A 25,564-nucleotide genomic window follows, 5' to 3' on the forward strand; every position below is an offset into this window, starting at 1 on the left:
AGTCCGCCTGCCGATGCAGGGGATGCGGGTTCGTGCCCCGGTCTGGGAGGATCCCATATGCCGCGGAGCGGCTGGGCCCGTGAGCCATGGCCGCTGGGCCTGCGCATCCGGAGCCTGTGCTCCGCGACGGGAGAGGCCACAACAGTGAGAGGCCCGCATACCGCAAAAAGAAAAAAAAAAAAAAAAAACTTGCAGAGGAAGGAACACTTCTGAACTCATTCTATGAAGTCAATGTAACTCTGATACCAAAACCAGACAAACATATCACAAAAAAAGAAAATTACATGCCCATACACACATGTAAAAATCTTCAACAAAATATGAGCAAACCGAATCCAATGATACATTAAAAGGATCATACATCATGATCAAGTGGAATTTATCCCAGGGATGCAAGGATTTTTCAATATCAGCAAATCAATCAACATGAAACACCACATTAACAAATGAATAATAAAAAGCACGTGATCATCTCAATAGATGCAGAAAAAGCTTCTGATAAAATTCAACATCCATTTATGATAAAAACTCTCCAGAAAGTGGGTGTAGAGGGAATATACCTCAACATAATACAGGCCATATATGACAAACCCACAGCTAATATCATACTCAACAGTGAAAAGCTAGAAGCATTTCCTCTAAGATCAGGAACAAGACAAGGATGCCCTCTCTTGCCACTTTTATTCAACATAGTTTTGGAAGTCTTAGCCACAGCAATCAGAGAAGAAAAACAAATAAAAGTAATCCAAATTGGAAATGAAGTAAAAGAAGTAAAACTGTCACTGTTTACAGATGACATGATACTATACTTAGAAAATCCTAGAGATGCCACCATAAAACTACTAGAGCTCATCAATAAATTGGTAAAGTTGCAGGATACAAAATTAATATACAGAAATCTGTTGCATTTCTATACACTAACAATGAAAGAGAAATTAAACAATCCCATTTACCAGCATATCCAACAGAATAAAATACCTAGGAATAAACCTACCAAAGGAGGAAAAAGACCTGTACTCCAAAACCAATAAGGCTCTGATGAAAGAAACTGAAGATGACACAAACAGAAACACATACCGTACACCTGGATTGGAAGACTCAATATTGCTAAAATGACCATACTACCCAAGGAAATCTACAGATTCAGAGCAATCCCTATCAAATTACCAATAGCATTTTTCACAGAACTAGAACAAGTAATTTAAAAATTTGTATGGAAACACAAAAGACCCTGAAGAGCCACAACAATCCTGAGAAAGAATGGAGCTGGAGGAATCAGGCTCCCTGACTTCAGGCTATACTGCAAAGCTACAGTCATCAAAACAGTATAGTACTGGCACAAAAACAGACACATAGATCAATGGAACAGGAGAGACCAGAAATAAACCCACGCACTTATGATCAATTAATCTACTTGTTCAAAGGAGGCAAGAATATACAATGGAGAAAAGACAGTCTCTTCAATGAGTGGTGATGAGAAAACCAAACAACTACATGTAAAAAAGATGAAATCAGGACATTCTCTAACACCATATACAAAACTAAAATGTATTAAAGATCTAAATGTAAGACTGGATACTATAAAACTCACAGAGGAAAACACAGGCAGAACACTCTTTGACATAAATCGCAGCAATATCTTTTTTGAGCTGACTTCTAGCGTAATGGTAATAAAAACTAAATTAAACAGATGGGACCTAATTAAACCTAAAAGCTTTTGCACAGCAAAGGAAACCATAAGCAATACAAAAAGACAACCCACAGAATGGGAGAAAATATTTGCAAACAATGCAACCAATAAGGGATTAGTCTCCAAAATTTGCAAAGAGCTCATGTGGCTCAATAACAAAAAAACAAACAACCCAATCAAAAAATGGGCAGAAGACCTAATTAGACATTTCTCCAAAGAAGACATACAGATGACGAAGAGACACATGAAAAGATGCTCAACATTGCTAATTACTAGAGAAATGCACATCAAAACTACAATGAGAAAGCACCTCACACCAGTCAGAATGGCCATCATCAGAAAGTCTATAAATAATAAATGCTGGAGAGGGTGTGGAGAAAAGGGAACCCTCCTACACTGTTGATGGGAATGTAAAGTGGTACAGCTGCTATGGAGAACAGTACGGAGGTTCCTTAAAAAACTAAAAATAGAGCTACCATATGATCTAGCAATCCCACTCCTGGGCATATATACAGATAAAAACATGGTTTGAAAGGATACATGCACCCCAATGTTCATTGCCGTGCTATTTACAATAGCCAAGACACCAAAGCAACCTAAATGTCCACTGACAGATGAATGGATAAACAGGGTGTGGTGTATATACACAATGGGATATTACTTAGCCATAAAAAGAATGAAATAATGCCATTTGCAGCAGCATGAAAGGACCTAGAGATGATACTAAGTAAAGTAAGTCAGACAGAGAAATACAAATATCATATGATATCACTTATATGTGGAATCTAAAAAAACATGATACAAATGAACTTGCTTACAAAACAGAAACAGACTCACAGACATAGAAAACAAACTTATAGTTACCAAGGGAAAAGTGGGGGGAAGGGAGGGATAAATTAGCAGTTTGGGATTAACAGATTCACATTACTCAATATAAAATAGATAAACAAGGGCCTACTGTATAGCACAGGGAACTATATTCAATATCTTATAATAACCTATAGGTTGTAATAACATATATATATATATATATATATATATATATATATACACACACACATATATATATGTGTATATAAAACTGAATTGCTTTGCTGTACACCTGAATCTAACACAACATTGTAAATCAACTATACTTCAATTTAAATAAATAAATAAATAACATTTCGAAACATAACCCATAACCCATTTCTAAGGTAGAGTAGATATATTAACTTACAAAATGAGACCATAAGCTCCCAATGGGTAGATGTTTCATTTTCCTCATCTTTACCCATCCATCATATTGTATGGCACACAGAAGATACAGCTGGAAAGGTAAATGAGCTGAACATATGAAGTACTTTAAAACTTTAACCCCCTGTTCTGCCTATTTCAATTTTTCCAGCCTCGGTGGATAGATATAAATATTCTTCCCAGAATACATAGGCAGTAACTTTTTACACATAATGACTTCATTCAAGGCACCCTTGACAGGCCAATATGAAAATAATTGATGGCCGATAAGCCTTCTAGGTTCCTCTAGATTCCTTACTCTGCTGGCTTCACTGTGTTTCTAGCTTTTGAACCAGCAATTATGTTCCAAGACAATGTATTACTTGTCCATCCATGTAAATCCAAAGAGGGTGTTTCCCTCAGTTTTACCCTAAGCTAGTCTCTTATGCATAGGCTGGGGAAACTGGGCTAAATGGGTATTAAAATAAAGGTATCATATATCACCAGCATATGAACATGGCAAAACACATAATAAAGTATTTTACTTCTTTAAGAAAAAATACTTCTACTCAGGTATAAACTATTCATTTCTGCAAAGAAATGATTTATCTTAAATCATCACTTTAACAAATATGACCTTTTTCTTTTAAGACACACGAGTATATTATTTCAGCAACAACACACTTACTCATCATTGTCTTGTGTAGTAGATTCCTTTCTTTCGGTTATACTGAGGTGATTCCAGTTTTTCCTCTTTCCTATACGTGTGCAATAAAAAGAACGTAAAGTTAAGGCAAAAACTGTCAAATTTTAAATAGAATTTAAATCACCAACTTTTCAATAGAAAATAAAAGGGTAGACAAATGAAAGAAGAGTAGGTAAAGAATAAGCATCCTGAAATTTGCTATGGGAAAATTTTTTCACTATTGTGGATAACTTTTCAATAGGTAGTTATTATTTTTAATTTACCAGTCTCCTAACTTTTTATTCATGATTACATTATATAGAAGAAATAATCTTTTGAATAAAATTTCCATTGGGGCTTGGTATATTAAAAAGAAAAACTAGATAAACCCACTTTGATAATATAATTAGTTTAAAATACATTAGTTTTTCATCAAATATTTTAACGAGGAGGGACCTTCAAGATGGTGGAGGAGTAAGACATGGAGATTATCTTCCTCCCCACAAATACATCAGAAATACATCTACACGTGGAACAACCCCTACAGAACACCTACTGAACGCTGGCAGAAGACCTCAAGCTTCCCAAAAGGCAAGAAATTCCCTATGTACCTGGGTAGGGCAAAAGAAAAAAGAAAAAACAGAGACAAAAGAACAGGGACAGGACCTGTGCCTCTGGGAGGGAGCAGTGAAGGAGGAAAAGTTTCCACACACTAGGAAGCCCCTTCACTGGCGGAGACGGGGCGTGCCGGGGGTAAAGCTTCGGAGCCACAGAGGAGAGCACAGCAACAGGGGTGCAGAGGGCAAAGCAGAGAGACTCCTGCACAGAGGATCAATGACGACCAGCACTCACCAGCCCAAGAGGCTTGTCTGCCCACCCGCCAGGGCAGGTGGGGGCTGGGAGCTTCGGCTTCGGCTACAGAGGTCAGATCCCAGGGAGAGGACTGGGGTTGGCTGTGTGAACACAGCCTGAAGGGGGCTAGTGCACCACAGCTAGCTGGGAGTGCAAGAAAAGTCTGGAACTGCCTAAGAGTCAAAAGACCATTGTTTTGGGGTGCGCAAGGAGAGGAGATTCAGAGCACCAACTAAAGGAACTTCAGAGACGGGTGCAAGCCACGGCTATCAGCCCGGACACCAGGGACAGGCATGAAACACTAACGCTGCTGCTCCAGTCACCAAGAATCCTGTGTGCAAGCACAGGTCAATATCCACACCCATGCCCCGGGGAGCCTGTGCAGTCCGCCACAGCCAGGGTCCCGTGATCCAGGGACAACTTCCCCAGGAGAACACACGGCATGCCTCAGGCTGTTGCAGCGTTATGCTGGCCTCTGCCACCGCAGGCTCACCACACATTCTGTACCCTTACCTCCCCACAGCCTGAGTGAGCCAGAGCCCCCGAATCAGCTGCTCCTTTAACCCTGTCCTTTCTGGGCGAAGAACAGATGCCAGAGGGCGACATACATGCAGAGGCAGGGCCAAATCCAAAGCTGAACCCTAGGAGCTGCACCAACAAAGAAGAGAAAGGGAAATTTCTTTGTGCAGCCTCAGGAGCAGCGGATTAAATCTCCACAATCAACTTGATGTACCCTGCATCTGTGGAATACCTGAATAGACAACAAATCATCCCAAAATTGAGGCGGTGGACTTTGGAAGCAACTACAGACTTGGGGTTTGCTGTATGTGACTGACTAGTTTCTGATTTTTAAGTTTATCTTAGTTTTTAGTACTTGTTATCTTTGGTAGATTTGTTTATTGGTTTTGCTGCTCTGCTATTTTTTTATTACCTTTCCTATTTTAATAATTTTTAATTTTAATAACTTTATTTTATTTTACTAAAAAAAATTATTTTTTCTTACTTTCTTTTTTTTCTCCCTTTTCTTCTGAGCTATGTAGCTGACAGGGTCTTGGTGCTCCGGCTGGGTGTCAGGCCTGAGCCCTGAGGTGGGAGAGCCAAGTTCAGGACATTGGACCACCAGAGACCTCACAGCGACACATGATATCAATCAGCGAGAGCTCTCCCAGAGATCTCCATCTCAATACTAAGACCCAGCTCCACTCAACGACCAGCAAGCTCCAGTGCTGGACACCCCATGCCAAACAACTAACAAAACAGGAACACAACCCCACCCATTAGCAGAGAGATTGTCTAAACTCATAATAAGTTCACAGATACTCCAAAACATACCACTGGATGCAGTCCTGCTCACCAGAAAGACAAGATCCAGCCTCATCCACCAGAACACAGGCACCAGTCCCCTCCACCAGGAAGCCTCCACAACCCACTGAACCAACCTTACCCACTGGGGGCAGACACCAAAAACAATGGGAACTAAGAACCTGAAGCCTGCAAAAAGGAGACCCAAAACACAGTAAGTTAAGCAAGATGAGAAGGCAGGGAAATAAATACACAGCAGATGAAGGAGCAAGGTAAAAACCCACCAGACCAAACAAATGAAGAGGAAATAGGCAGTCTACCTGAAAAAGAATCCAGAGTAATGATAGTAAAGATGATCCAAAATCTTGGAACTAGAATGGAGAAAATACAAGAAACGTTTAACAATGACTAGAAGAACTAAAGAGCAAACAAACAATGATGAACAACACAATAAATGAAATTTAAAATTCTCTAGAAGGAATCAATAGCACAATAACGGAGGCAGAAGAATGGATAAGTGACCTGGAAGATAAAATAGTGGAAATAACTACTGCAGAGCAGAATAAAGAAAAAAAAATGAAAAGAATTGAGGACAGTGTCAGAGACCTCTGGGACAACATTAAACGCACCAACATTCGAATTCTAGGGGTCCCAGAAGAAGAAGAGAAAAAGAAAGGGACTGAGAAAATACTTCAAGAGATTATAGTTGAAAACTTCCCTAATATGGGAAAGGAAATAGTCAATCAAGTCCACGAAGCACAGAGAGTCCGATACAGGATAAATCCAAGGAGAAACACACCAAGACACCTATTAATCAAGCTATCAAAAATTAAATACAGGGCTTCCCTGGTGGCGCAGTAGTTCATAGTCCGCCTGCCAATGCAGGGGATGCGGGTTTGTGCCCCGGTCCAGGAAGATCCCACATGCCGTGGAGTGGCTAGGCCTGTGAGCCATGGCCGCTGAGGCTGTGTGTCTGGAGCCTGTGCTCTGCAACAGGAGAGGCCACAACAGTGAGAGGCCTGCGTACCGCAAAAACAAAACAAAACAAAACAAAAATTAAATACAAAGAAAAACTATTAAAAGCAGCAAGGGAAAAGCAACAGATAACATACAAGGGAATCCCCATAAGGTTAACAGCTGATCTTCCAGCAGAAACTCTACAAGCCAGAAGGGAGTGGCAGGACATATTTAAAGTGAAGGAAGGGAAAAACCTACAACCAAGATTACTCTTCCCAGTAAAGATCTCAGATATGACAGAGGAATTAAAACTTTACACACAAGCAAAAGCTAAGAGAATTCAGCACCAGCAAACCAGCTTTACAGCAAATGCTAAAAGAACTTCTCTAGGCAGGAAACACAAGAGAAGGAAAACACCTACAATAACAAACCCAAAACAATTAAGAAAATGGTAATAGGAACATACTTATTGATAATTACCATAAATGTATATGGATTAAATGCTCCAACCAAAAGACAAAGACTGGCTGAATGGATATAAAAACAAGACCTGTATACATGCTGTCTACAAGAGACCCACTTCAGACCTAGGGACACATACAGACTGAAAGTGAGGGAATGGAAAAAGATATTCCATGCAAATGGAAATCAAAAGAAAGCTGGAGTAGCAATTCTCATATCAGACAAAATAGACTTTAAAATAAAGACTATTACCAGAGACAAAGAAGGACACTACATAATGATCAAGGGATCAATCCAAGAAGAAGATATAACAATTGTAAATATTTATGCACCCAACATAGGAGCACCTCAATACATAAGGCAAATGCTAACAGCCATAGAAGGGGAAATCGACAGTAACACAATCATACTAGGGGACTTTAACACCCCACTTTCACCAATGGACAGATCATCCAAAATGAAAATAAATAAGGAAACACAAGCTTTAAATGACACAGTAAACAAGATGGACTTCATTTATATTTATAGGACATTCCATCCAAAACCAACAGAATACACTTTCTTCTCAAGTGCTCATGGAACATTCTCCAGGATAGATGATATCATGGGTCACAAATCAAGCCTTGGTAAATTTAAGAAAATTGAAATCATATCAAGTATCTTTTCCAACCACAATGTTATGAGACTAGATATCAAGTACAGGAAAAAAACGGTAAAAAATACAAACACATGGAGGCTAAACAATACACTAGTAAATAACCAAGAGATCACTGAAGAAAATAAAGAGGAAATCAAAAAATACCCAGAAACAGGGCTTCCCTGGTGGCGCAGTGGTTAAGAATCCACCTGCCAGGGCTTCCCTGGTGGCGCAGTGGTTGAGAGTCCGCCTGCCGATGCAGGGGACACGGGTTCGTGCCCTGGTCTGGGAAGATCCCACATGCCGCGGAGCGGCTGGGCCCGTGAGCCATGGCCATTGAGCCTGCGCGTCCGGAGCCTGTGCTCCGCAGTGGGAGAGGCCACAACAGTGAGAGGCCCACATACCGCAAAAAAAAAAAAAAAAAAGAATCCACCTGCCAATGCAGGGCACATGGGTTCAAGCCCTGGTCTGGGAAGATCCCACATGCTGTGGCGCAACTAAGCCTGTGTGCCACAACTACTGAGCCTGTGCTCTAGAGCCCACGAGTCACAACTACTGAGCCCATGAGCCACAGCTACTGAAGCTTGTGCACCTAGAGCCTATGCTCTGCAACAAGGGAAGCCACCGCAGTGAGAAGCCCATATACCACAACGAACAGTAGATCCTGCTCACCGCAACCACAGAAAGCCCGCGCATAGCAACAAAGACCCAACACAGCCTAAATAAAATAAAATAAAATAAAATTTTTTAAAAAAGCTTTTAAAAAACATGAAGTTCTAAAAGGAAAAAAACCTAGAAACAAATGACAATGAAAACACAATGACCCAAAACCTATGGGATGCAGCAAAAGCAGTTCTAAGAGGGAAGTTTAGAGTAGCACAATCCTCCCTCAAGAAATAAGAAAAATCTCAAATAAACAATATAAACTTACACCTAAAGCAATGAGAGAAACAAGAACAATAAAACCCCAAAGTTAGAAGAAGGAACGAAACCATAAAGATCAGATCTGAAATAAATGAAAAAGAAATGAAGGAAACAATGGCAAAGGTCAATAAAACTAAAAGCTGGTTCTTTGAGAAGATAAGCAAAATTGATAAACCATTAGCCAGACTCATCAAAAAGAAAAGTGTGAAGACTCAAATCAACAGAATGAGAAATGAAAAAGGAGAAGTAACAACTGACACTGCAGAAATACAAAGGATCATGAGAGATTACTACAAGCAACTATATGCCAGTAAAAGGGACGACCTGGAAGAAATGGACAATTTCTTACAAAAGCACAACCTTCTGAGACTGAATCAGGAAAAAACAGAAAGTATAAACAGACCAGTCACAATCACTGAAATTGAAACTGTGATTAAAAATATTCCAACAAACAAAAGCCCAGGACCAGATGGCTTCACAGGCAAATTCTATCAGACATTTAGAGAAGAGCTAACACTTATCTTTCTCAAACTCTTCCAAAATATAGCAGAGGGAGGAACACTCCCAAACTCATTCTACGAGGCCACCATCACCCTGATACCAAAACCAGACAAAGATGTCACAAACAAAGAAAACTACAGGCCAACATCACTGATGAACATAGATGCAAAGATCCTCAACAGAATATTAGCAAAGAGAATCCAACAGCACATTATAAGGATCATACACCATGATCAAGTGGGGTTTATCCCAGGAATGCAAGGATTCTTAAATGTATGCCAATCAATCAGTGTGATACACAATATTAACAAATTGAAGGATAAAAACCATATGATCGGGCCTCCCTGGTGGCGCAGTGGTTGAGAGTCCGCCTGCCGATGCAGGGGATACGGGTTCGTGCCCCGATCTGGGAGGATCCCATATGCCGCAGAGCGGCTGGGCCCGTGAGCCATGGCCGCTGGGCCTGCGCGTCCGGAGCCTGTGCTCCGCAACGGGAGAGGCCACGACAGTGAGAGGCCCGCATACCGCAAAAAAAGAAAAAAACAAAACAAAACAAAACAAAAAAAACCATATGATCATCTCAATAGAGACAGAAAAAGCTTTCGACAAAATTCATCACCCATTTATGATAAAAACTCTCCAGAAAGTAAGCATAGAGGGAACTTACCTCAACATAACAAAGGCCATATATGACAAACCCATGGCCAACATCATTCTCAGTGGTGTAAAATTGAAACCACTTCCACTAAGATCAGGAACAAGATAAGGTTGCCCAATCTTATCACTATTATTCAACCTAGTTTTGGAAGTTTTAGCCACAGCAATCAGAGAAGAAAAAGAAATAAAAAGAATCCAAATTGGAAAGGAAGAAGTAAAACTGTCACTGTTTGCAGATGACATGATACTATACATGGAGAATCCTTAAGATGCTACCAGAAAACTACTAGAGCTAATCAATGAATTTGGTAAAGGAGCAGGATACAAAATTAATGCACAGAAATCTCTTACATTCCTATACACTAATGATGAAAATCTGAAAGAGAAATTAAGGAAACACTCCCACTTACCACTGCAACAGAAAGAATAAAATACCTAGGAATAAACCTACCTAAGAAGGTAAAAGACCTATACTCAGAAAACTGTAAGACACTGATGAAAGAAGTTAAAGATGATACAAACAGATGAAGAGATATACCACTTGATTGGAAGAATCAACATTGTGAAAATGACTATACTACCCAAAGCAATCTACAGTTTCAGTGCAATCCCTATCAAACTACCAACAGCATTTTTCACAGAACTAGAATTAAAAAATTCACAATTTGTATGGAAACACAAAAGACCCCGAAAAGCCAAAGCAATCTTGAGAAAGAAAAATGGAGCTGGAGGAATCAGGCTCCCTGACTTCAGACTATACTACAAAGCTAGAGTAATCAAGACAGTATGGTACTGGCACAAAAACAGAAATATAGATCAATGGAACAGGATAGAAAGCCCAGAGATAAACCGACGCACACATGGTCACCTTATCTTTGATAAAGGAGGCAAGAATATACAATGGAGAAAAGACAGCCTCTTCTATCAGTGGTGCTGGGAAAACTGGACAGCTACATGTAAAAGAATAAAATTAGAACACTCCCTAACACCATACACAAAAATAAACTCAAAATGGATTAAAGACCTAAATGTAAGGCTAGACACTATAAAACTCTTAGAGGAAAACATAGGCAGAACACTCTATGACATAAATCACAGCAACATCCTATTTGACCCAACTCCTAGAGAAATGGAAATAAAAACAAAAATAAACAAATGCGACCTAATGAAACTTCAAAGCTTTTGCACAGCAAAGGAAACCATAAACAAGATGAAAAGACAACCCTCAGAATGGGAGAAAATATTTGCAAATGAAGCAACTGACAAAGGTTTAATCTCCAAAATATACAAGCAGCTCATGCAGCTCAATATCAAAAAAACAAACAACCCAATCCAAAAATGGGCAGAAGAACTAAACAGACATTACTCCAAAGAAGGTATCAGATTGCCAACAAACACATGAAAAGATGCTCAACATCACTAATCATTAGAGAAATGCAAATTAAAACTACAATGAGGTATTACCTCACACTAGTCAGAATGGCTGTCATCAAAAAATCTACAAACAATAAATGCTGGAGAGGGTGTGGAGAAAAGGGAACCCTCTTGCACTGTTGGTGGGAATGTAAATTGATACAGTCACTATGGAGAACAGTATGGAGGTTCCTTAAGAAACTAAAAATAGAACTACCATATGACCCAGCAATCCCACTACTGGGCATATACCCAGAGAAAACCATAATTCAAAAAGAGTCATGGGGCTTCCCTGGTGGCACAGTGGTTGAGAGTCCGCCTGCCGATGCAGGGGACACGGGTTCGTGCCCCGGTCCGGGAAGATCCCACATGCGCAGAGCGGCTGGGCCTGTGAGCCATGGCCGCTGAGCCTGTGCATCCGGAGCCTGTGCTCCACAACGGGAGAGGCCACAACAGTGAGAGGCCCGTGTACCGCAAAACACACCCCCCCCAAAAAATAAAAAAATAATACAAATGAATGAATATGCAAAACAAAACAAACAAAAAGTAATATTTTTTTGATATTATCTCCTCAGGCAAGGAAAACAAAAGCAAAAATAAATAAACAGTACTACATCAAACCAAAAAAGTTCTGCATAGCGAAGCAAACTATCAACAAAACAAAAAGGCCACCTACTGAATGGGAGAAGATATTTATAAATGATATGTCTGGTAAGGAGTTAATATCCAAAATATATGAAGAACTTATACAACTCAACATCAAAAAACCAAACAACCTGATTAAAAAATGGGCAGAGGATCTCAACAGACATTTTTCCAAAGAAGACACACAGATGGCCAGCAGGCACATGAAAAGATGCTCAACATGACTAATCATCAGGGAAATGCAAATCAAAATCACCTCATACATGTCAGAATGGCTATTATCAAAAAGACAAGAAATAACAAGTGTTGGCAAGGATGTAGAGAAAAGAGAATCCTTGTGCACTGTTACTAGGAATGTAAATTGGTGCAGCCACTATGGAATACAGTGTGAAGGTTCCTCAAAAATGTAAAAATAGAACTACCATATGACCCAGCAATTCCACTCCTGGGTATTTATCCAAAGAAAATGAAAACACTAATTAGAAAGGATATGCATCCCTATGTTCATTGCAGCATTATTTATGATAGCCAAGATATGAAAAGCAACTTAAGTGCTCATCAACAGATAAAGAAAATGTGGTATATATATACAATGGAATATACAATGGAATATTACTCAGCCATTAAAAAAGAATGAAACTGCCATTTGTGACAACATTAATGGACCTACAGGGTATTATGTTAAGTGAAATAAGTCAGAGAAAGAAAGACAAGTATCATGATTTCTTTTATATGTGGGATCTAAAAAACCAAATAAATGAACAAATGTAAGAAAACAGAAACTGTCATAGATACAGAGAACAAACAGGTGGGTTGCCAGAGGGGAGGGAAATGGAGGGATGAGAGAAATTGGTGAGGGAGATTAGGAGTACAAACTTTCAGTTATAAAATAATTAAGTCCCAGGCATGAAATGTACATTTGGGGAATATAATCAATAGTAATGTGATATTTTTTTATGGTGATAGATCGTAACTAGACTCATGGTGGTGATCATTATGTGATGTATAGAAATATTGAATCGCTATGCTGTACACCAGGAACTAACATAGTGTTGTATGTCAATTATACCTCCAAACCAAACAAACACACAGAAAAAGAGATCAGATTTGTGGTTACTAGAGGCACAGGGTGGCGGGAAGGAGGAATGAGATGAAGGTAGTCAAAAGGTACAAACTTCAGTTATAAGATAAATAAGTGCTAGGGATGTAATGTACAACACAATAAATATAATTAATACTGTAATATGTTATATATGAAAATTGTTAAGAGAGAAATCCTAAGAGTTCCCATCACAGGGAAAAATTTTTTTCCTTTTTCTTTTATTTTGCTTCCATATGAAATGATGGATGTTCACTAAACTTATTGTGGTAATCATTTCATGATGTATGTAAGTCAAATCATTATGCTGCACACCTTAAACTTAAACAGTGCTATATGTCAATTATAGCTCAATAAAACTGGAAGAAAAAAATTGGTTGAATGACAATAAAAACAAACTAACTGTCTATATTTTTCCTAATTTTTTTAAATCCATTTTATCAGTTTCTAAAAGAGGTAGTTTAAAATCTCCTATGATTATTAGGGATTTGTGAGTTTCTCCTTGCAATCCTGTCCTATTTCGTCATGTTTTGAGTTTTTATTTTTGATGCACAAAGGTCAGGATCCTTTTTCTGGTAGTGAATCTTTCCTTCTCTCATTATGTAAAAATTTGTATTATCTTCAATAAAGCCTTTTTGTCTTAAAGTCTATTTTGGTCTATATTAATATTAATATTCTTATACCAACTCTTAGCTTTTTAAAAAAGCTAATATTCACTGTTTTTTTATACTTTTACATTAAATCATCTGACGTCTTTTCTTAAAGTATAATATTTTAAAGTATAGCTAAAATATGTATTGAACACTTACTATATGCCAAGCACTATTCTAAGTCCTTTTTGTACATTAATTCTTTTAATTCTCACAACAATCCTGAGGTAGATATTATTATTTTCCCCATTTTACAGGCAAGTAAACAAAAATACAATTAAAAAGTCAAGTGACAGATATTCCATCTGCTCCCTGAAAATTACAAGGACCTTAAAATTTTTAATTCCTTTCTGCTTCCTCATATATCGCCCATGCTATTATGGTCTATTAGTATTTGTTTTCAACCCCCTATCAAGTTGTTTTTGTTTTGCTTTATAGTCAGCAAGATTTGTAATCACAGTTTTATAACTAGATTTATAGATCGACCAACGTGTTTGCTAATTTATTTTTTTTACCATTGCTCTTTGCATTTCATTCCTTTATTTGAGGCTCAATTATGAGCACACACTTACAGAAGTACATTCTTTAGTAATCCTTTCAGGGAATATCTGTGAATGGTAAATTCTCTCAGACTGTCTGAAAATACCTTTACTTCATTCTTACTTCCTGAATAAAAAGTTCAGCTGTGACTTTCAGTTGGTATTATTACTCCATTTCCTGCTGCAGCCTATAGATACTGATGAGAAGTCTACTGTCAAGCTGTCATTAAAACTTTCTCTTTGTCTTTGACGTTCTGCGTTTTTACCATATGATTAGGTGTGAATTTGTTTTAATTTGTTTTATTTCATCCTGCTCAGATGAAGCATGCTAGTCTGATCTGGAAATTCCTATCTTTCCTCAATTATGAAAAAACCGATAGTCCATATATCTTAGATATTGCCTCTGCTCCATTCTATTTCCTCTTTGTACAACTCCTATTTGACATATGTTGGAGCTTGTTCTATCCATTATTTGTCCTTACTGTTTTATCATATACTCCATCTCTTTATCTCTCTGTGCTGTTACATTGCTACAGTCTGGGTGATCTCTACAGATCTATTGTCTAATTTACAAGTACTCTCTTTGACTATGCAAATTTGTTGTTTATCCTTCTACCCCAACTTTTTTTTTTTTTTGTGGTACGCGTGCCTCTCACTGTTGTGGCCTCTCCCGTTGCGGAGCACAGGCTCCGGACGCGCAGGCTCAGTGGCCATGGCCTATGGGCCCAGCCGCTCCGCGGCACGTGGGATCCTCCCGGACCGGGGCACGAACCCATGTCCCCCGCATCGGCAGGCGGACTCCCAACCACTGCACCACCAGGGAAGCCCTACCCCAACTATTGAAAAATAAGTCTGATGCAATCTTGGGAGTAAAGGAACAGAAAATTCTACCATCTTTCCTCTCCTCTGAAAAGGATACTAGTTTGGAAAAATTTGCTAAGGGGTAGGGGAGGGGATAGCAGTATAATGATACACACACACAAACATACATAAATGTAATTAATATATATGATGATAAATAAGTGTGTGTGTGTGTGTGTGTGTGTATCTTTTTTTTTTTTTTTTAAAGCAGGATTTCAGGCATCTTTATTCACGGCAGGTATTTTTGGTCAGGGGAGCTTCCTCTGAAACCTTCCTGTTACTTAAGGAAGCCAACTGCTTACATCCTGATGGCCCACTTGCCATTTCCCAGGCTTGGAAGCATCTTGCACGCAGTTCCACCCAGTCCCTGAGTCCAGCCGGCTCTGGGCTTTCAGGGCCACACCTCGCAGCACAACCTACTGGCCCAGTGAGGAAGTTTCTGCAGCTCGGTGATAACAGTGGGGAATTCATTTTATCCCAGAAGAAACAGACTCCTCTGTGTTCCCCATATAATTTATAAATAGGACAAATTATTCCTTAATATTATTATATATTTGCAATACAAACAATTAGGACTAGTGACATAGGAAACTTTAAAAAAATCATGCTGTGTTGACTAGGGGTTTCCCTCTCCAAAGCACTGTTCCATTCCTCAATTTCTTCCATATTCTCTATACAAAATCATCCTGCTGTGACAGTTGCATGCGTCTCCTTCCCATCAACACTGCCTCTGAGCTCAGCACTCCTGACACTGTACGGCTGAGCCACAGGAGTCATTTTCCCTGTCTTCCATCATCAATAATAAAGCCACTACTCTCCTCGAATTTAGGTAAGAAACAGTTTAAAGAAACAGTATTTCTTAAAAACTCAAGCCTACTGCTAGTTATTTAGTAGGCATGGATTTAACATGGTCTGTATTCCTTTTGTTTCTTTTCCCAGCCAGTAGCTCAAAAGATGGAGTAGCTTAGTTGTAAAGTCCTGCCAGATTTCCTATGGTAACTGCTGTAGATGGACAAGGTAGGGTCCTACTGAAGGTTCAAACCTCATGCAAAACTCTAACTGCTGAAAACCTCATCACATCAGGCAACTCTGTCATTGTCCGTATTTTAAAATGCTAACAGTAAAGTGGCTTTGTTACTGTAGCATCTGACCTCAGGGACTCAGACATAAAATCGTGGTTCCATTCCGAGTTTTGGCGACAGAGTAGTGCCAGATATTTCTGAATACACAATTTTAAATGTTTTTAACCACTTGGAAAGTATCGCCAACATACTATTTGGTGTTCACTCAATAGTCACTCTGAGGATCAAAGAACCTTAACTATCAATGCCTTACTTCACAAAATCTTATTATAACCAAGGATCTACCCTATGTCTAATAAAACAAATTACATAGCAACTTTTATCAAACAGCAACTACTACAAAGGGAATGATAGAAGAAAAATGACTTCACAAAAATACACTAAAAATTTGACAATTGTATGCAGGAACCGCCAAAGTTTTAGTGTTTAATGGCACAACTGACCAAGGTCCAAGACGTGAAGTTACCATGTTCAGGAAACATGGGGGGCAGGGGAGGGAAATCATTCTATAAACTAACTCTATAGTATGTGGTAAGAAGAATGCACACTTTATAATATAAAACCTGTCTACACAGAGTAGTTAGTTGCAAAAAGCCGTCCGGCTTCTCTTGGCTTGTAAAAAGGGTGTTCCAGATTCCAGTGCAGATGAGCAACCTTCAACTCTTCTGTGTGGCAGGGATCCTGCTTTCCCCATCCAGCTCTTCCACCCCGGCCTGTGTCATAAGGTCTGTGATGTTTTTCTCCAGGCTATCAATGCGACTGCTCATGTCATCAATTCTTCCAATGATCTGGTCAGACATGGTCTGAAATTTATCTTTCATCTGTTGCAGGAGTGTCTGCACCACCGAGGTGAGAACCTGCACGGTCTTGGGTTCAGCCTCTGCCATCTCCCCGGTTCCCAGCTTGGCGGTGCTGTCTCAGACCATCGTCACCTACACTTCCATTTGTCATACGCCCATACGCAGACGCCCATATGTCATACGTCTGTCATACGCAGACGCCCCGTATGTGTGTATCTTAAATGTATAAACTGGAAGCATGCACCCCATTTGTGGGCCATGTAGAGTCTAAGTAGAGGGAAGACTTAGAACCACATTTTTCTTCCTTTTATAACTATAAATAGATTTTAAGTTAATATTGTCACCTGTTCACATAGTATGTGATTCAAATGAATACAGAAAGTACATATAAATACCTGGAGGAAGAATATTTGAGATTGAGAAAAGTGCAAGTGTAGTTCTTGTGGAGGCAACAGGCTCAGCACTATTGACAAATAGCCAGAAAGTAAGAGTGGCTAAAGTACTGTAAACATCGGAAGGGCAGCAGAAAATGAGGCAGGTGAGGTAGTCAGGTATTAGATGACATATAGCCCTGAAAGTCATGATAACGTTTTGACTTATATATCCTAAGTGTGATGGGAAGTGAGTAGCACCTAAAATGTCCTTGAAAATGCTATTTAAGTAAAAGTGCTTATTTAAATTGTACCTTATGTTTTGTACAATATTCAAAAAGTGAGAATTGTTAACAGAAGTTATGACTTCATTTGGAACTTAAATTACTTTATAAGACCCAGGCTTTCCTATTTCTAAAACACATATAAGATGACATATTAGGAAAAGCAATGTAATGATTACAAATGACATAATCCAATATAAGATCCTAGACAGAATTCTCCTATTTTGAGACTTCCGTATGTGTGATCTATATATCAGAGTACGTAAAACACGTATGTGCAGTTTAATGAATAATTATAGCGTGAACTCGCACAACCATCACATAGAAATAGAATATTACCAGCACCCCAGGAACCCTTGCTATATGACTTTTTAAAAAAGAGCTTACCTAGTACTATAATCTGTGATAATTATCCACTTAAATGTCAACCGAGATCATGTGACCAATCTTTTTATGGGCAAAAGAAATGTTCCCTTAAGTCCATATTTAATTTCAATATGGAAATTGAGTACGTATCCACTTAAAATCTATTCACATTTCAGGATAGAGATGTTCTTTCTCTAAGGCATTAATTTTTAATTTTAAACAAAAGATATATCAAGTGAATGAAAAAAAACCCAGAACTATATAGAGCTTGAAGAAAACACATACATCTTCATATATTTTTGTGAAAGCAAACCTAGTAGTGATAGCTTTAAGATAAAAAGCACCTGATTAAAGTAAAATAAAAGTCGTTCAAAAGTTTAAGATCTTGGGCCTCCCTGGTGGCGCAAGTGGTTGAGAGTCCGCCTGCCGATGCAGGGGATACGGGTTCGTGCCCCGGTCTGGGAGGATCCCATATGCCGCGGAGCGGCTGGGCCTGTGAGCCATGGCCGCTGAGCCTGTGCGTCCGGAGCCTGCGCGTCCGGAGCCTGTGCTCCGCAACGGGGGAGGCCACAACAGTGAGAGGCCCGCATACCGCAAAAAAAAAAAAAAAAAAAAAAAAGTTTAAGATCTCATTATAGGTTTCATTACAACAAATTAGGTAAAATGAGGAGACTTCTTTGTTTCTCTGTAGTTTCTAGTACATGCTTAGCACTCAAATATTAAATAGTAAATATGAATCAGGCTAATCACAGCATATCTAAAATATATTTTATTAAATTTAAACCTACTTAATATTTTATATTATAAAAACTTGACATGTCACTGATTCATGACCTTTTACAATATTAAAAATTAAACTTATGAAATCTAGATTTCTATATATATATATTTTTTTTTCTCAGCTCAAGTTTAATAAAACTACAGAAGACCAAAAGTGATACCCTACTACTATACACATCTGTTTGCCTGCCCCATAATACAGCTCAGGCCATTCCCTCCAGAGGAAGAAAGGCTGGCCTCCCCAACCCCTGCAGGAAACGCCTGTCCTGTCCCACACCACATCTGGGCTGAGTGTAAGATCCTGTGTTTTAAGCATGACAATAGTACAAAAGAGGTTTTGTTCTCATGGCCACCTACTGCAGCCTGGCCCTAAAATGGCCCAGTGCTCACTTCTGCTTAGAGAAATATTCTTTGCTTTTCTGGACATCAGGCTTGATGGTATCACTGCCAGGCTTCCAGCCAGCTGGGCACACTTTCCCATGTTTGTCAGTAAACTGGAAAGCCTGAACTAGTCTCAGTGTCTCATCCACAGAACGGCCAACAGGAAGGTCATTTATGGTGATCTGTCGAAGGATACCTTTATCATCAATAATAAAAAGGCCCCTGAATGAGATGCCTTCATCGGCCTTTAAGACCCCATACTCCTGAGCAATGGTGCGCTTGGGGTCTGGTATCAAGGGAATGTTCATGGGTCCTAGTCCTCCTTGTTTCTTGGGTGTGTTGATCCATGCCAGGTGACAGAAGTGCGAATCCACAGAAGCACAAATCACTTGGCAGTTGAGTTTCTTAAATTCTTCTGCCCTATCATTGAAAGCAATGATCTCCGTGGGGCACACAAAGGTGAAGTCAAGAGGGTAAAAGAAGAACACAACATATTTTCCTTTGTAGTCAAATAGGCTGATACCTTTGTTTTGGTTTTTGGTTTTTTTTGCGGTACACGGGCCTCTCACTGTTGGGGCCTCTCCCGTTGCAGAGCACAGGCTCCGGATGCACAGGCTCAGCGGCCATGGCTCACGGGCCCAGCCGCTCCACAGCATGTGGGATCTTCCCAGACCGGGGCACGAACCCGTGTCCCCTGCATTGGTAGGCGGACTCTCAACCACTGCGCCACCAGGGAAGCCCGAGGCTGATACCTTTGAACTGACCATCTGGCATTACAGCAGTTGCTTTGAACTGCGGGGCACAGTGCCCAATTTTGGCATTTCCTGAAGACATATTGCTATCAGCAGTTCTCACAGACAAACTACAGAGGACAGTCAGGAAGGAGACACGCCTAGATTTCTATATCTTTTAAAATAATATTTTAGCAATAAGCTACCAGAGAGCAAGAAATATGTGTGGTCAAAATTAAACTAACAATATTTTAAAATAAAGAATTTCATATTAAAATTAGGTTACTCTCTAATGGAAAATTCTAAAAACCTTTTGCAAATGCATTTAAAATAGTAAAGGAAGAGGATGAAATATAATAAATAAAAGCAAGCTATAAAGACACAGGAAATGTGGAAAAAACCAAACGGACAACATGGATAAAAATAACATTCAGAAGTATCACTCTTAAACTGTAGTGTAGCATTACCTGAATTATGTGCCCTTTAATTTATGCACATGATGGATAGCTTGCTAAGGGGCTATACCATTATAATTGATAGTGGCTGAAGGCAGTCAGGCCATAATTTCTATTTAATGGATGGGATAGTAAGGGAACAAAGTCTGCAGTAGCATTTTAAAATAACTGCCTAGAAAGTTTACATTTACCTAGAAAGTTTACATTTATGTCCAAAGTGTTACCTATATTCTAGTCTTTTCTATGTTGAATTCTTTAAGAAAAAAGAGAAAAATCAGCTGCAAGATCCACATATTATTAAATCAAAATTCTGATTTAACCAATAACTAGAAAAATCTCACAATAAGTGGAAAAGAATTTTCAACTAACCACTTGATGGTTCATTTTTGTTCTCTTGTTCTTTAGAGCTTGTGGGAGAAGCAAATGGGCTCATTTGACAGGTTCCAGTTGTTGGAGAATAGGCTGTAACACTTATCTTCCTTGTGATTTTTGAAGAATCAAATGACTAGAAATAAATATTAATTTGGGACAAAAATACTTATGTTTAGTTACAGATCTTTGGAAATACATTTGAAAAACTCGCAAAATTCAAACTAATACTCTTTTCCTTTATCTTTCTTTTCGGATTTTAAATATACACAATTATTATCTTCAAAGTGAACACTGTTATTTCAAGGTATGTACATTTTTCTGGTCTCCATACTGATTAGGGCATCTCAACTTGATTTTATGAAATTTTAACATTAAATGGTTACTACCTTCTGAGATGGTATTTCCAAACAAGTAGAGATGGCTGACTCTCCCAAATACATCCTGACATTTGTTGTTAGCTGAACGTGAAGTATAATTATGGGCCTAGACCAGAGAAACTCTCAGAAGTGTCTCTTAGTAAGACCTACAGGGAAATCCTAGGAAGGATTAGTGGTGTCCTTAACCTTCACAAAGTTGCTCTGACACAGTATCTTAATGATAAAACAAAAATAATGTTCAAACAATTGAGTGTGGCATTTAAGGCCTTTGAGAATTTGATCTATTCTACACAAATCTTCTCTGCAGTTCCTCCTCTGTGTTCCCATAGACCTTGTTCATACCTCTTACTGGAGTTAGTAAATTCTAATAATTTATTACATTTCTGTATATCCCATTAGAATTTAAGTTTCTGAAAATAAATATTATTTCACCCTTGTACTATAGAACTCAAAAATGTATGACGAATGAATGATTTAAAAGAAACAGCCCAGTAAAATTAGCCAGGCCACTCTACTCAGAATATACTCATTTGTTCACTGGTTCATTCATCTATTATTAACTGACGCCTGTAGTTCCAGTCACTTAGGTTATGCATATTTGGGTCTCAGCTTGTCTTTCTTTGGTTTGGGGCCTCATTCACAATCCACTTCCTCCAAACACCCATTATCACACTATTAATTGCTTGCTCTTCTGAATTCTTTTTTTTTTTTTTTTTCAGTACATGGGCCTCTCACTGTTGTGGCCTCTCCCATTGCGGAGCACAAGCTCCGGACATGCAGGCTCAGCGGCCATGGCTCATGGGCCCAGCCGCTCTGCAGCATGTGGGATCTTCCCGGACCAGGGCACGAACCCGTGTCCCCTGCATCGGCAGGCGGACTCTCAACCACTGCGCCACCAGGGAAGCCCCTGAATTCTTTTAAAACATATTTTCTATAATGCTTACTAATCACCCAGCATTTGCTAACTAATGTGCATATAGGAAGAGACAAATTGTTCTGGCCTCATAAACAGCAGAGGAGAGGTCTAAAGGTAGTATGCTTGCTACAGAAATTCAGAGAAGAGGGAAAACCAAAGTGGGCTGCAGTAATCTCACAGAAGGATTCTTGTGAAGAGGAAGGGTGAGGCTTAGATAAGTGAAAATAATAGGTATGAAAAACCTGAAATCTAGAGGTGAAACAGACAGCACAGGGTAGATTTAGGGATAAAGAAAAGGTCTGAAGGTTCATGATATGTTGGCAACACCGTAGAATTAAACTTTAGCTTGGTTGCTGACTTGAAATAGTTATATAATTCTCCATTGTCACCTATTCTTTATTTTCAAGACACCATGGCAGAAATAGCAGCTATGTCACCTTTTTCAATAATCTTGGTATTAGTTCCAGAATCTATGGCATCAATTTTTTTTTTTTTACAGGTAAGATTTTAAATGATAGATACTTCTTTGTATTGGGGGAAAAAAGGCATTATATTTTTTATTTTATGTATCCACAGTAGCCACAAATGTAACCAATATTAAAAAAAATCAAACTATAATATCAAGTTATAGCTCTAAAGTAATCTTTTTTGTAAGGTGAAAGGGTTTTTTTAAGTCTCTTTAACAGGTGGTTATTATTACCTCTCCATCTTGAGTTTTCAGCTGTTTATAAGTATTCAGTCATAAACTATGACATTTATCCAATCCAACCCCACTTTTCTAAGAATTTATTGCCCAGAAATATTTCACTGTGTATGTACAAGAAATGAAAGTCACTACCCTAATGTACATTTACGTCAATCTGTTTTCCTATTTTCACCAAAAATTATTTTTCCAATTGCCAAATATCTAAACATTGCAACTGTAGATCATACATTTCTCCTTGAAAACAATTTTCTAGCTTTCTTAAAATAAGTCTTTGTGTGTGTGTGCACGTGTGTGTGTGTGTGTGTGTGTGTGTGTGTGTATATATATAAATTTTTCCCCCTCACCTTAAAAATACTAAGTCTTCTCTTTTGCTTGCTTTCTTTTTTTTTTTTTTTGATCTGTGTTGATTAAAAAGGAAAATATCTGTCTACAATCATAATGTACTTAGAGGGAAAAAAGAAAATCTACCCTTCCCTACTATCCCACTAAATAAATATCTTCAGTAAATAATGCATTTTTATATGTCTGCCTACTGATATACACAAATGCATAGTCTTACTTCTTTAAGTTCTTTTTCTCTCAAAGTTTAACCAAGGTCCTCTAATTTTTAAACTCTGAAGATGCTTAAAAGTGATCCTAGAATCCTAAGAATTTCCATTCTGCCAACGCCCAAACGTTGAAGGACTTGATCTTCTCATTAGTCTCCTACAAAAGGAAGAGTTAAGAAGACTGGGATTTGAGAGAAGACTGAGCTACTAATTGAGAAGTCTGGAAGTCTTCCCATTCAGCAATGATGATTGCTACCTACCAGGCCCTTGAGAAAAATAGAGGTAGAAAAAGTGAGAAGAACAGATTTGGCTAGAGAAGGGAAAGAATTCAGGATGCAAACAAAATATAAGGATATAGAAATCAGATAAGTCACAACTACTTTCTATAATAATTTACAACTGCTTGTAATATTTATTGACAAAGATATTTACCGCCACACTAAAAAAAAAAAAAAAAAAAAAAAGATTCTGTCTAGGATCAGTCCAAATGTCACTGTACTTTTTGTAAGGTCAAACCTTGTACATTAGCAAAACTAAAATTTGGGCATTGATTTTTCTGCCCAGAAAAAAAGAAATGAATGTTCTCTCCATAATTTCAAATATATATGACATTCTCCTTCAATATCTTTCACAAATTGTAGCTTGCTTCATCACCTTGTTTAAAGCATATTCTACCAAAAAGGTGCCTGTATTTTATTGATTTTTACCTATTATAAACAGTCTAGAAAGTACTAACTAAGGGTTCTTTCAGGATGAAATGTGGGATATAATGGATCTGCTATTATTATTATGAACTACTAGACTATGCTATCACTGAAATATTTAAAAATACAGGTACTGTAGGTATTTGGACAAGCAGAAGCAAAAGAAAAATTAGGGTAGCTAAAGGGAGACAATTCTTTATAATCTTATACTGGTTAATTAGGTTATTGGAATGTTTCACCTAAGGCAGTATTATACATCACTAGTACTTATTATAGAATTTACATTAGAAAACTTTAAATACTAGCTGTCTCAGGGATTTTTCACGATTTGGGCCTAGGGTTCCTAGAAGAGTCCTAAATATCAACTAACTTTTTATCAGTTGCCACAATTATCACCCTTAATGACTCTAATAATGTTTAGGTTTTGTTATTTCTAATGGAAGTTATGGAGAACAAAAGCATTTTGCACTTACCCAGTGATCTTACAGGGACAGCAAGGAAAGGATATAACCAATATTATTAGATCTGTGCTGATGACAATGTTCTATTTCTTGATTGGGTGTTTGATACCCAGGGATATACATTTGTTAAAACTCATTGAACTGTACACTCAAGATCTGTGAATTTCACAATCTATAAATTTTACTTTGATAAAAATGTTTTAACAGGAAAGATAAAACATTGGCTAAAAAGTTGATACACTGGTGTTTCTATTTGTGCTCACTACTGTTCCACAATTTTAAGACATTAAAATATTAATTTTAATATTAAAGACATGACCATTTTGTTACTCTCTTGCACTGTAGTCTTCAATAAGTTTTAAAAGATATATTTTCATGGCTATTATCATTCCTTCATATGTCCTCCTAGTTTTTCAGAATAGAAAGTGAATCCTACCTCAAATATATTTTTGTTTATTGAAGTATGATTTACTTACAATAAAATGCACAGATCTTAAGTTGTCTGGCTTGCTGAGTTCTGATAACTGTAATACACTGATGCGACCACCACCCAAGATGAAGAACATTTCTGTCATCCCAGAAGATTCCCTTGTACCCATTTCCACTCAATTCCCACTCTGCAGCCCAGAAGCAACCACTTTCTAATTCCTATAACCATAGCTATTTTTGCCTATTCTTGAACTTCATATAAATTACATCTCTTGTGTTTGGCTTCTTCTTTCCAATGTGTTCTTGAGATCATCTATGTTGTTGTGACTGGTAAGATTGTGTTCCTTTTAATTTTACTATTCCTTTGTATAAATGTACCAGAATTTGTTTTTCTAATCTCCTGTCGAAGGCCATTTGGGTTATTTCCAGTTTGGGGCTATTATGAATTAAGGTGCTAAAGAATATTTTTGTACATGTCTTTTGTAGATATATGATTTTATTTATTTGGGAAGCCCAGGAATGGAATTGCCAGACTATAAGATGGATATAGATTTATTTTCTATATATAAAATAAAGGCTAAATAGTTCTCTAAAGTGTTTGTATCATCTTAAATTACCATCAATAAATGAGAGTTCCAAATGCTGCACATCCTCACCAACGTTTAGGTTGTTTTAGACATTCCAGTGTTGATTTTTAAAGCCATTGTTTTGT

At 38.2% G+C, this 25,564-nt stretch overlaps 3 protein-coding genes across 3 annotated transcripts in view; all 3 read right to left on the reverse strand.

The window, feature by feature from the left end:
- The window catches only part of ITGB3BP (integrin subunit beta 3 binding protein), a 92,508-nt gene that overhangs the window by 30,770 nt on the left and 36,174 nt on the right, over positions 1-25,564 (reverse strand). Inside the window, exons 3-4 of the mRNA XM_060119411.1 lie at positions 20,709-20,844; positions 3,594-3,663 (exon numbers count right to left, since the gene is read on the reverse strand). Coding sequence (XP_059975394.1) covers positions 3,594-3,663; positions 20,709-20,844 — 206 coding nt within the window. The remainder of the gene's footprint in view (positions 1-3,593; positions 3,664-20,708; positions 20,845-25,564) is intronic.
- On the reverse strand, positions 16,670-17,088 carry LOC132480252 (heat shock factor-binding protein 1-like). Its single transcript, XM_060084286.1, has one exon. The coding sequence runs from the start codon at positions 17,056-17,058 to the stop codon at positions 16,828-16,830; it is 231 nt and encodes a 76-aa protein (XP_059940269.1). The 5' UTR covers positions 17,059-17,088; the 3' UTR covers positions 16,670-16,827.
- Positions 18,930-19,987, reverse strand: LOC132483474 (peroxiredoxin-1-like). The gene is made up of 2 exons (XM_060088774.1): positions 19,906-19,987; positions 18,930-19,676 (listed from the first exon to the last, which is right to left on the reverse strand). The coding sequence occupies exons 1-2, from the start codon at positions 19,985-19,987 to the stop codon at positions 19,159-19,161; spliced, it is 600 nt and encodes a 199-aa protein (XP_059944757.1). The 3' UTR covers positions 18,930-19,158.

The sequence above is a fragment of the Mesoplodon densirostris genome, chromosome 2 (assembly GCF_025265405.1).
Source record: "Mesoplodon densirostris isolate mMesDen1 chromosome 2, mMesDen1 primary haplotype, whole genome shotgun sequence".
NCBI classification, from domain to species: Eukaryota; Metazoa; Chordata; class Mammalia; order Artiodactyla; family Ziphiidae; genus Mesoplodon; species Mesoplodon densirostris.